We start from the raw sequence: 13,680 nt of genomic DNA on the forward strand, positions 1-13,680 counted from the left end.
TCTCCTCTGAAGCTGCAGTCCTCTCATCGGCTCACTCCGGCTGTTGGGAGAATTTGTTCCGTCTAACTGTTGAAGTGAAATTCCCGTTTTCTCAAGGGCTGAGCCACACAGCCTCTTCACAGCCAGGAGTGGAGGATCTCTCTCCAGTCTGCCAGGATGGAGTGTTAGATAAAGTAAACCAGTCACAGTCTTAAATTCCCGTCCTGTTCCTAGATCCCACCCACACTTAACTCAATGGGAGGCGTTTACACAAGGCATGTGCATGCAGGATGGGAGTGTCAGAGGCCATCCCAGGCTACCCCCGGATCCTACTCATCTGTTAGTGTCCGGGTGGAATTATGTTCCTTTCGTGAGCTCGTTTCATAAGCTTTCCAGCCGTGTGAATTGCTCCCTTGCCTGCCTTCATTCTACAGTTTCTATCTTCTTTTACGCTGCCTCAGTTTGCCAGGTAAACCCTTATAGTTCTTGGCATTGACACAGTCTGAGCGGGACACTATACCTTTGGAGTAGGTGATGCTAGATATGCCCTTCGTCTTGGCTTCCTTGTATTCTCTGAAACACTGAGGTAGCTCTTGCTAAGAGTAAGCATTATGGTGTTTTAATAAAGCCGAGGTTCCTGAAGGCCTGATATATATGGTTTCTGAATGTAAGTTCATTCTAAGCGTGCTACGGCCAGTATGGCATGGTTTGAATGTATCTCGTTATCTACCTGTATCATTGTCCACGTGTTGTCATTGTTCAGCTCCTACTTGTAAGTGAGAACATGCGGTGTTTATCTACTATACTTAGGGACAGAGACTGTCTTTTCTTTCCCCTCTGTAACCTGTGTACAGTGGGCTAAATGTTTGAATCAGGGCAAACAAAGATTACAGAAAAATCATGACTCAGTTCAGGAACCACTGCTTAAGAAAGCCTGGAATTTAATCAGAAATGAAAGCGAGTACTTCAGACAGTGTGACTTCAGATGGCAGGAATATGGACAGAGAAAAACATGGAAGATTGGGCACCCTCTCGGATGTCTTTGTAGCGGCCGCCAGTACCTGGCCCACTGTAATGATCAGTTATCAGTTATTACTGTTACGGATAACTGTCAGGGAGTGGTGTGTACCTATCTAGTCTCAAGGCTTTTTAAAAACAACTGGTTTTTTTGTTTTGTTTTGTTTTTTGTTTTTTTCCTAATAGCTGGTGCTCAAGACCGAATCGGCTGGGCTTTTGGCCTAGGATTAGAAAGGCTAGCCATGATTCTCTACGACATCCCTGATATCCGTCTCTTCTGGAGTGAGGACGAGCGTTTCCTGAAGCAGTTCCGTGTAGCTAACATTAATCAGAAGGTGAAGTTTCAGGTAAGATGGCTTGCAATAACTGAATAAATAATAATAATAATGGCTGTCAAGGATTGACAGGATCATGTACTTGAAAGCCATTGGATTTTATTTTATTTTTTATTTTGCTTTAAGTTCTGGGATACATGTGCAGAATGTGCAGGTTTGTTACATAAGTATACATACGCCGTGGTGGTTTGCTCCACCTATCAACCCGTCATCTAGGTTTTAAGCCCCACATGCATTAAGTATTGTTCAAACGCGCTCCCTCCCCTTGTCCCCCACCCCCCATAGGCCCCGGTATGTGATGTTCCCCTCCCTGTGTCCATGTGTTCTCATTGTGCAGCTCCCACTTATAAGTGAGAACATGTGGTGTTTGGTTTTCTGTTTCTGTGTTAGTTTGGGTGTTTGGTTTTCTGTTTCTGTGTTAGTTTGGGTGTTTGGTTTTCTGTTTCTGTGTTAGTTTGCTGAGAATGATGGTTTCCCAGCTTCATCTATGTTCCTGCAAAGGACATGAACTCATTCTTTTTAAGGCTGCATGAATTTTAAACAATGTGAATTTGTAAAGAAATTCCTGGCCAGACACGGTGGCTCACGTCTGTAATCCCAGCACTTTGGGAGGCCAAGGCAAGTGGATCACCTGAGGTCAAGAATTTGAGATCAGCCTGGCCAACATAGTGAAACCCTATCTCTACTAAAAATAGAAAAGTTATCTGGGCTTGGTGGTGTGTGCCTGTAGTCCCAGCTGCTTGGGAGGCTGAGGTAGGAGAATCACTTGAACCCAGGACGTGGGAGGTTGCAGTGAGCCGAGATTGTGCCATTGGACTCTAGCCTGGGCAAAAAGAGAGAAACTCTGTCTCAAAAAAAAAGAAGTTCCTAAAAAGAGGTCCATAAACACACAAGGGGTTCATAAACCTTTAGAAATTTTATGCAAGAGAAAAGATACTTGTCAATCTTATTAGTCTAGGCAGAGAACCAATTTTGTACTTTTTAAACGAACATTTTATCATTATGAAATATCCAACTTTATCACTGATATTTGTCTCTTAAAGTTTACTTTTTGTAATACTAATATAGACACTGGATTTCTTATGGTTGATGTTTGCAATGCAGATCATTTTACTTTCATTCTATATCTTCATCTTAATTGTACATCTCTTATAAACAGCATAAAGTTGGGTCTGTTTTTTAAGACCCAGATCTAGTCTTCGTCTTCTCAATTGGAGTGTTGAATACACTAACATTTAATATATTAAGTAATAACTTATATTCCTGGGCCTAATTCTATCATTTTTAAACTTCTTTCCCATTTTCCTCATCAGTTTTTTATTTATTTTGCTTGAAAATTGATCTTTGTTTTCATTTTGTGTGCATATTACGTTGTATTTCTTCCATTTGTACTTAGTTTTCATCCTTTTATGTGATTTTAAATGGTTACATTATAATATGCATAATTCATTCTTCATGTTTTATCATGAAGAAATATTATACAACTTTGTGAAACATTTCGCCACTTTATAATAGTGTAATTTTATTATCCCTCCAGTTTAGGTTGTCAAGTTTTTTTCTTTTTTTATTTTTTGTCCTTGGACTTTAAAGAGGTCACATTATTGCCTTTATCTCTGGTTTTCAGCAATTTGACCTATGTATGATTTTCCGTCTGCTTTTCTGCTTCAGGATTTACTGTGTTAGGTTAATATCTTTCAAGCATTTTGGAAAATTCTCATCTGGTATCTTTTCCAGCAATTCTATTCCATTCGTTTTTCAGAATATAGCTGCATATATGTTAGACCATTTGATCCTGTGCCATAGAACTCTGATGAAAGGTGTTTTAATTAATGATTTTTTCCCTGTGTGCTTTATTTTTGATATTTTTTATTGTCTTATCTTTGGTTTGCTAATCTTTTTTTTTTTTTCTGTTTTATCCAACTAACCATTAAGCCCATCCAGTGGATTAACCATTCCCCAGATACTGTATTTATCAATTCTAGAATTTGCATTTGCTTCCTTTTGAGAGTTTTCATTTATCTACTGAAATTCTTGATCTTTTCATCCATTTCATCCATTCTTCCTTAAATTCTTTCACATATTCATAATAGTTATTTTATTTATTTATTTTGGAAATGGAGTCTTGCTCTATTGCCCAGGCTGGAGTGGAATGCAATGGCTCGATCTCAGCTCACTGCAACTTCCGCCTGCTGGGCTCAACTAATTCTCCCGCCTCAGACTCCCAAGTAGCCGGGATTACAGGCATGTGCCACCATGGCTGGCTAATTTTTGTATTTTTAGTAGAGACAGGGTTTTGCCATGTTGGTCAGGCTGGTCTTGAACTCCTAACCTCAGGTGATCCTCCTGTCTCAGCCTCTCAAAGTTCTGGGATTACAGGCATGAGCCACCACACTCGGCCTTGTAATGGTTATATTTAAGTATTTGTCTGTTAATTCCAACCATTTAGTTATCTAGTGTTCTTTTGTTGTTTTGTCTTCCTAATCATGGCTTACATTTTTCCTGCTTCTTAACTTGTCTTACTTTTTTTTTTAATTGTGTTTGAATGGACACCAAGACTGAGGTAGATAAAATTTATCCCTAGAAAGCCTTATGCTTTCTACTATCTGGCTGCTAAGGTGACTAGGCAAGATCTTTTTGTTCTATCAGGAGTTGAGTTGGATTTCACATCTGATTTCCTCTTCATAGTGAGATCTAGCCCTACAGCAGAGTCTGGGATGTAACCATGTGAGATCACAGGATCTTTCTGCTTTCCATCCACTTACCAGCTTCTTCCACCACCAGCCTTTGTAAGCAGAAATATTATGAAAGAGAATTGGCTGGCAGTGAGGGTTAGGTCTGTTTCTCCATTTTCCAGTCTGCCATGCCAGCCCATGCTTGGCTGATAAAAGTTGGCTCGTTTCTTCTTCTTCCAAAAAAAATGTCTTTGCTAGTAGCAGGCTAGCTCTTCTGCCTACTCATGCCCCAGTGGTAGAAGCTGCCATCAATGTCTGTCTACCCTAGAAGGGCTCGTCTCTCTCTGGAGTTACATTTATTTATATTTGTGTCCAGACCTCTTCAACTGTATTAGTCTGGTTTCATGGTGCTGATAAAGGGATACCTGAAACTGGGAAGAAAAAGAGGTTTAATTGTACTTACAGTTCCACATGGCTGGGGAGGCCTCAGAATCATGGCAGGGTATGAAAGGCACTTCTTACATGGCAGTGGCAAGAGAAAATGAGGAAGAAGCAAAAGCAGAAACCCCTGATAAACTCATCAGATCCCGTGAGACCAATTCACTACCACAAGAAAGCCTGGCAAAGACTGGCCTCCATGATTCAGTTTCCTCCCCCTGGGTCACTCCCACAACATGTGGGAATTCTGAGAGATAACAATTGAAGTCGAGATTTGTATATCATCAACTTTAAGGACAGGTATGGTTTTTTAAAATGTATTTTTTTTTTTTATTGATACAGTGAAACACGCTGATTTTGTGTGTGTGCCCATCTGCATCTGAAACCTTCCCATGTATGTATGTATGTATGTATGTATGCGTGTATGTATATGTGTGTATATTTTTTTATTTTTACCTTAGGACTTTTAAAAACTTCTACTTAAATAATTATCTATTTTATTTTAGCATTGATTCCTTCTAGACTAATTTGAAATAAAGCTGTCTCTAAATCAAAATAAAATCTGGCTAAGGCTGTACCTTTTTCTCATTCACTTTTTAAATATATTGTCATTTATTTAATCAGCAAACATTTATAGAACACCAACATTGTTCAGAATGGTGTGCTCAACATGTGGTATGGCAAACAAAAATGAAAAACACTGTTGCCACCATAATTAAGTAGCTTAAATTCAATTTTAGGTGTACCTACAACAGTCTTTTTTTATGAGATACAGACGTAGTCAGAAGTAGACTCTTGATCTCTTGTACTGAATGTCATTTTTTTTCTCTTTTCTGCCTCCAGATTTGAAAGCCAATCTATGATACCTGCACTAATGTCTAATTTGTATAGTTGCCTTTGTGTAACAAACTTAAGAACTTCTAATGGGGAAGTTAGGATTTGTATATTCATATTTAGTATGTAAAATACATTGTGAATTATAGATTACAGATCATAGTATTGCCTAAATATTCACTAATAATTAGTATCCATTCTTGTTAGTTTCCTGTTGCTTAGATAATTACCACAAATCTAGTAGCTTGAAAAAATTTATTTATGATTTTTACAGTTGTAGAGGTGAGAAAACCAAAATCCACCCGACTGGGCTAAAGTTAAGGTGTCAGCAGGGCTGGCTCCTTCTGCAGGCTCTGGGGAGAATCCATTTTCTTGCCTTTTCTGGCTTCCAAAGGCCATCCTCAGTCTTTGGATCGTAGCCCTGCATCACGTTGCCTTTCTCTGTCCTTCCGTCTTTTGTCACATTGCCTTCTTTTTAACCTTTGCTTCTTTCTTATAAGGACCCTTAGGATTATATCAAGCCTTGCTGGATAATTCCGGATAATCTTTCCATCTCAAAATACTTCTTTTAAAGTAATCCTTTAATACTTTAATACGAATTAATTATCTAATACAAAAGGAAAAGTACAATTCCTTTTGAATATAGGGTAATATATTTATAGGTTATAGGGATTAGGACATGGATATCGTTGGGTGGAGTTGGGGGTATTTTTAGTACCACAGTCTTCCCTTTAACCCCCAAAGATTCACATCTGTCTTGTGTAAATGCATTCAGCCTATCCCAAGGTCCTGCAGAGTCTGAACCCATTGCAAGATAAACTCAAAATCGAAAATGTCATCTAAGTATCTTCAGCCCCTACGTTCCATTTCATCATTTAATTATCTAAAGCTGGTTTATGTGACACTCTGGGTATGATTCATCCTGGGGCAAAATTCCTCTCCTCCTTTGCATCTGAAACAAGGTACCTACTCCCAAATTACAATAAGTAGTCTAGGCATTGGAGAATAGTCATAGACATTTCCATTCAAAAAGGGAGAAAATGAAAGAAAAACAAAATCACTGGTTCCAGGCAATTTCAAAATTCAGCCATTAGGTTTCAAGGTCTGGGGATAATTTTCTGAGGCTCTTGGCTTCACCCTTTTGACATGTACAATTCTACCCTCTAAAATATCCTTCCTTTTTAAAATTTATTTATTTATTTATGAGACCAGATCTTGCTCTGTCATTGGGCTGGAGTGCAGTGGTGTGATCATGACTCACTGAAACCTCCACCTCCCAAGCTAACATCTCAGCCTCCTGAGAAGCTGGGACTTCAGGCACATGCTACCACACCCGGCCAATTTTTTGTATTTTTAGTGGAAAGGGTATTTTGCCATGTTGCGGAGGCTGGTCTTAAACTCCTGGGCTAGAGCAATCTCCCTGCCTCAGCCTCCCGAAGTGTTGGGATTATAGGCATGAGCCACTGTGCCTAATCTTTTTTTATTAAGGGTGGCATGTATCTGCAGGTGAGTTGTTTTATTACCCTGGCTTTAACCTGAAGAATTTAGGGAGTCAAAGAGCCTTCTTTCTTTCATTTTCTTTTTGTTCTTTTCTTTTGTCCCTCTCAATCCAACCTGACAGTATTCCTGATGGTAAATCATTCTAAAAAACCATGTGGGTCTCCCATGTATGTCATAGGGATTCATTCCATTACACAAGGGGTCCCTCTGCAGATCTTTCTTGAATAATTCATTGCTATTTTTGGCTTCTGCTGAGATGCCTGAGGGGATCCTTGAATCATATCCTTACTTTCTTCAAAGAGCCCTTTGTGTCACTAAATACACTGATCCTTTGAACCTTCTGTGGGTAACCCCCCATATAGGCATCGAGGAATGAGAGCTAAGCATAGCCCTGACACAGTTAGGGCTTGAGGAATATCTCACTTTATAGTGTTATTACTCAGCTATTTCCTTTTATATAATCCTTTACATAACCATATATTAGTTTGTAGAATTAGGGCTTGTAGGCTCCCTTTATATAATCCTCTATATATAATCATATAATAGTTGATAGTATGAGTGCCTAAAGAATATTTCCTTACATATATACCTATAATTTTATCTTAGTTTATAATTGGAGGAATGCCTAGAGTGGACACAGTACAGAGCATGAATTAAGGAGTAAGCAGCTTATAATCGTAGGAATGCCTAGAGCAGACACAGTGCAGAGCATGGTTTAAGGGAAGACAGTTATACCAGGACAAGAATCCATGGCCCAGGCGGCAGCATTCAGTATCATAAAGTTACCTGCTGTATGGCAGGCTTGGGGTGAGAGCCACTCCTCCTGATAAAGGAGTTGTAGGACCTTGCTCCAGTTCTTGTGGAAGGCTGCCCTCAGAACGGCAATCCACCTTGGTGACTGTGAACTTTATCAGCTCTTGTTACTGTGCTGCTTGAAAAGCATCTTCCTATAGAATCCATTGGAAGCTGTCAGTAGGTGGCGGTAACCTTGACAGCTCTGTCACTGCTATGTGATTTAAGCATCCTCAGAAAAATCTTCTTGAAGTAGTTTCCCATAGATAGAAGTATCACACTCTGCATCCGCTTACTGCACACGGCCCTTGCCTTCGTGGGAACGGGCCCCTTGCTGTGCGCCATCCATCTCCTGGCCTAGGTGACCTAATGGGGGTGGACCCTGTGTTTTATTGCTCACGACCCTATCACTATCCTTAAAGATGATTTCACTCACTGACCTGCCCCCTAACCTATACACAATAAATACTCACACTTCTGGGCATTCGGGGCTTCGTCGCCTCGCCAGCCTTGCCTGACTCCGCTTATAGGTGGTGTGGCCCCCTGAGCCCAGCTGCGTTTTCTTTGTACTTCTGTGTCCTGTCTGTTTATTTCTCAGATCCTGTGCCTCAGCACAGCATAAAGCTCACCCCACGACGCTGTGGGGCACTCAGCCTTACATCAGGCTCCCAATTTAGCCCTACACCTTCTGAGGCACTAACAAAGGGTTAGATAGCTGCACTCTTGTCTTTCTCACAAGAGCACTTTTCTTTCTTTCAGTGAATCCCCTAACTTTTGTGTCTTCTGCAATCTCGATAGGCTAAGAATTTCTGAAATTATCTATTCTTGGTTCTCTTTGAGTATCAGTTCTCTGAATTTGTCTGTTTTCTCCTACAGGAATAAACCAGGCTGCATTTTCATTGTTTGCTTGGAAATTTCCTCAGCTAAGGGTTCAAGTTCAATTGCTTACATGTTCTGCTTTCCTCATCCAATTCATCCAGTTCTGCCGCTACATAACAAGGATCCCCTTTTCTCCACATTCCACTAATGTGTTCCTCATTTCCTTGCGAGCCCTCACCAACAGGGCTTTTGACATCTATATTTCTACCACCAGCATGTTTATGATTATTTGGATATTCTCAAACAGTATAGGTTTTCTCTACTATGCTCCTCACTTTTTCCTTGCCCATCAGAGTCTGTAACATCTATATTTCAACAAGTCTCTTTAAGGTAAACTAGCCATTTAATGTCATCGTGCTCAAAGTTCTCTACTACCCATTGACCAATTCCAAGGCTAATTCCACATTTTGGTGTATTGGTTACAAGCAGTACCTCACTTCCGGAATACAAAAATATGTATTAGTTTCTTGTTGCTGCTGTAACAAATTACCACAAACTTAGTAGCTTAAAACAATGTGAACTTGTTATCTTATAGTTTGGGAGGACAGAAATCCAGAATCAGTCTGATTGGCCTAAAGTGAAGGTGTCAGCGGGGCTGGTTCCTTCTGGAGGCCCTCGGGGAGAATCTGTTCCCTTTCCTTTGCCAGTCCGGAGACAATGCTCAGTTCTCAGCTGATGCCTGCATCTCATTGCCTTTTCCTAAGCACTGCCAATTCCCTCTGTAAACACCTCACCCTCTCTCTGAATTTTTGCGTCCCTCTTCAAAGGACTCTTCTGATTACGTGGAACCCACCAGGGTAATTCAGAATTAGCACCTCATCTCAACATCCTTCCTTAATTGTATCTATAAAGATCTTTCTTAATATAGGATAACATATTCACAGGTTCCAGGGATTAAGACATGGACATCTTTGGAAGGGGGCTAATTATTTAACCTATCACTTGTGCCATTTTATATTCTATTTCATCATGACAAATTCTTGCCTTCAGATCTAATAGACTGGTTTGTTTTTAGGGATAAGTAATACAGATAGTGTTAAAGTGTTAGCTATTTTTATGTAGAGTAATCATATTTACATATATAAGAGGGGACTGTGTTGACAGAAAACATGTTTTATCACTACGTTTGACCCACGAAAATACTTAAAATGATTGTAATCCTGTGCAATCCCAGAGGTGGGGAGAAGAAACGGGGAAAAGGCCTGCTGGCAGCCATGAACTTGTGGTTCCTCTGGCCAGGAAACTCTGGGAGCCATTTGGGAATCCTATTGTGCAAGAAGCAGAAATTTCTCTTTCTTGGTCTCCCTTTAGCCCCTCCTAAGTTATGCTCGAGGCTGTGTTGGCTTCTGTGGTGACTTCCTCTGTGTGGCCTCCATGTCCTGTCCTGTACATATTTCTGTCCAGCTGTGGAGCGCTCTCCTGGGTGCCAGCAACAGTCTCTGATTGATGAGACCCTGAGTCCTTATCTGTGTGACTCTTTTCCTGAATACCTTATAACCCATTGTTTAAATATAGTCAAGTAAGAAACTCAAGTTAAAATGTGATTTTAATTTTTGGTTTTCATTTTACATATTTTGAATTAAGTGCTTTGCCTACCATGGCTTTCTTTAACCAACCTGGATCTGTGCTTGAGATAAATGGATGAACAATATGGTAATACGGTTGTTCTGTTATGCAAGTGATACCTTGTTCTGTACAAGAGGTATTTGTCTACTACTACAGCTTCCCATGCTGTATTCATTTTGGGTATTTGGGTCTTTGTTGGATATACACCTGCCAACTTTGCTGAAGGAAAATTTGCTGTTGTAGTGCATTGAACTGAATATTCAATAATGAAACTTTAATTTATGCTTTAAATGTTTTTTAAATAGTCCAAAATTATGAATTCAATATTTAGTCCTACACAGCGCGATACTTGTGTTATTGAAAATTACTCAACATTGTACATTTTACGTACAGATTTTATTTAGAACTTACTAATTCTGTATCTATCTATAGTGACTTACAAGATCAGTTCTCATTTGATGAAATAATTAGGCAGTGTTGGCTGTTATCTTTTTTCCCAGTTGAAGGGTTTTACTGGCTCTCTCCTGAGGCCACAGACCGTATAATATCTCTAATTCTGGTTGGAGTCTCAAATACTTAACACTGCAACAGGAGTATATGAGAGTGGATGGGTAGTGGCTGCAACCCCATCATACTATGTCCAAGATGAGAGTACTTGTAGTTAGTGGTCAATACTTACTTCAGCCTTACTCTGTGTCAAGCACTACTATAAAGACTTTCTATGTCTTCATTAAATTTTCTCAGTAACCCTCTGAGTTTAGGTACTGTTATTCTCCCAGTGTTACACATGAGAAAGTTGTAGCGGAGCCATCATCTCAATAGCACTGTTATGTTACCATGGTTGTAGTTCAATCAGGGCTTCCAGAAGCCATTTCCTAAAGCTTAACCTGAGTATAAAACTCATAGGTGGATTATTCAGAGCCAAAGGATCTAAATTATTTTTAACAAATCTGAAAATCGGTAGATAGTTTACAGAAAAATACAGCATGAAGTTTAAGTGATCTAATTTATGAACTTCCTGGTTTGTAGGCTCCAAGTATTAATGCTTTCTCAAACGTCAATGTGCAGGTGAATCTGTGGTGGATCTTGTTAAAATGCAGATTCTAATTTAGTAGGTCTGGGATAAGGCCTGGGATTCTGGATTTCTAACAGTCTCGCAGGTGAAGCTGATACTGCTGGTCCACAAGCCACACTTTGAATCAAAGTAATGATGGGCAAAATTATTTAACTTGTCAGGGTCCCAGCTATATCGTTGTTCAATTAGATGGTAAAAGGAGATGGTCTGACTAGGTGGTGAAACTCACTTCCTTCTCTGTTGCACTCTCATATTGAGTATAACTATTATAATAAGCAGATCTATAATTTGATACCTTTTGCACTTAATCTTGAAACTCTTTTCTTTCTTTTTGCCCTAAATTTTGTTTCCCTGAATTTCCAACAGTTGCAAAACTATTATACATGTTATTTGGATTAACTGCTGAAACTCCGTCCTTCCTTTTTCCCTGCCTCCCTCCCTTCTTTGTATTTTTCAAGGTGAGGGAACTATGTGAATAACTCATTTAGTTTAAATACACATTTTTAAAAATTATTCTAAAGTCAGAGATTTGCTTGTGCATTTTAATTTGTGAAGGGAAAGTATTAGTATTTGCATCAAAAAAAATGAAGCTAAAGACAATGAAAGTCAAGAAGAGCAAAGAATTTGGAAGCATGAGCAGGACAGTGACTATGAGAGAGTCTTGTATCAACTAGGTCATCCCTGAGGTCAGCCATGCCTAGAGTCCCAGGGAAAACTCTGGGTCAGAGTTCATCCTTGCTCTTTCTGTGGCAGCAAGCATCAGCCATGAGTGCAGCATGATACGAGGCCTGGGGATGTTCTTAAGGCCAGGTTTGGCTCTTTTATTTATTTAAACCTTATAGCAATCACAGTTCAATACACTATTCACCTGTACATTAATTTGTTGAGGACCTTATAATACTTGTCGTTTGTTGAATGCCGTGTGTAAGCCATTGAGCTAAATACTTTGCCTATGTTACAGCGTTTAGGCACCACAGTGGATGAGGTGAGTACTACAAATCCATTTTATAAATGATGAAACTGAGCACCAGCAAGTAATTAGCACCAGCAAGTAATTCAACCATAATAACTGTAGTAGTAAGTAACAGAGCCAGGATTTTAACCAAAGCTGACTCCGGAGAGCTCCTCATACTGAACTAGTAAGCTGTTACTGTTGCCTATACCAAGCTGCTGTGCTAGATGCTGGAGTCAGTAAAGTAAACTTGACAGTCCCTGACTTCAAGTTACTTCTAATCTAGAGGATGAGACAGATTTATTAAGAGACACTTATAAAATAATACGTGATATGGTTTCACTCTGTGTCCCCACCCAAATCTTATTTTGAATTGTACTCCCATAATTCTCATGTGGGAAGGACCGGTGGGAGATAATTTGAATCATGGGGCAGTTTCCCTCATCCTGTTCTCGTGGTAGGGAATAAGCCTCACGACGTCTGATGGGTTTATAACGAGTTTTTGCTTTTGCATCTTCCTCATTTTCTCTTGTTGCCACCATGTTAGAGTGCCTTTCCTGCCATAATTCTGAGACCTCCACAGCCATGTGGAACTGTAAGTTCAATTATTAGACCTCTTTTTCTTCCCAGACTCAGGTAAGTCTTTGTCAGCAGTGTGAAAATGGGCTAATACAATATGTAACAGCGGTGGAACTATACATAGGTAAATGTAGAATATCACTGATACTGACCAATGAATGTGGCAGTCAAAATTTCATTCTTCGTTTCTTTAATCCTTTTTTGCTAGTTAATTCTCTAAATCCTTCCATGTCTCCCCAGAATTGTATTAGGCCTTGAGCCTGTGATTACTTGCTAATCTCCTTGGCTTGGAATAGCTGCTAGATCTGGTTTTGCTGTCATTATTATAAATGTTGTCTAATAGAGACTTAATGTGGGATTTTGCAGTGTTTCCTCTTTCTATTCCCAAATAAATCCAGCTGTGAGAATCACATCAGCTTCATTGTGTTGCAATGAAATTAATAGATCTCAAACTTTTTCATTATTTCCGTGTGTATTTTTCTCATTTTACTTCTCCCAAAAGTATATTAAGTATTTTCTTTTGTTGGAAAAGCGGTGTTTATCTCAGAAGATGCTAATAGAAAGGGATACAGGCAGAAAGGTAAAAGATGACCAATCATAGAATATTTTATATGTATTCAGAAAGCATTGTCGACTTTAAAATAGGGAGAGGTACAGTGATTAAGACTATAGACAAGTTTGTATTGAGTATCATTATAGTGCTTATATGTAAAGCATTTATAACAGCGCCTGTCACATTGTAAGCATTTAATCCATGTTAACTCTTATGTACATTTTTACCACCACTGCTACTATTCTGTTGTCACCACCACCCTCACCACCTCAGGTAGTCACTTATAAAATGGATGACCGGAAAAACTATGACAACCTACAATCTATCTTCTGCTGACTAATGCTTGAAATCTCCCCTTAGAGCTTGCTTCCTTTAGTTTAATACTTTAAACCTAGTTGAACATAACATGTTCCTTTTGCCTAGAACTGGCTGTGCCTACATTTTATAGGACAACTGGAGAGAATTAGTGGGGAGTGTGTAGCTATGGAACACTTTCTTCTGTTTGAAAT

General features: G+C 39.4%; 1 protein-coding gene across 7 annotated transcripts in view; it reads left to right on the forward strand.

Annotated features, from left to right (window-relative positions):
• FARS2 (phenylalanyl-tRNA synthetase 2, mitochondrial) overlaps positions 1-13,680 on the forward strand; it is a 529,294-nt gene that overhangs the window by 298,605 nt on the left and 217,009 nt on the right. For all 7 annotated transcript variants that reach the window (XR_012517417.1, XR_012517418.1, XM_074398406.1 and 4 more), the window contains one exon: positions 1,183-1,343. Coding sequence is in view for 5 of the 7 variants with exons in the window: in XM_074398406.1 (XP_074254507.1) it covers positions 1,183-1,343 (161 nt within the window). In the remaining 2 variants the exon portion in view is untranslated. The remainder of the gene's footprint in view (positions 1-1,182; positions 1,344-13,680) is intronic.

The sequence above is a fragment of the Saimiri boliviensis genome, chromosome 4, assembly GCF_048565385.1.
Source record: "Saimiri boliviensis isolate mSaiBol1 chromosome 4, mSaiBol1.pri, whole genome shotgun sequence".
In the NCBI taxonomy this organism is placed as follows: Eukaryota; Metazoa; Chordata; class Mammalia; order Primates; family Cebidae; genus Saimiri; species Saimiri boliviensis.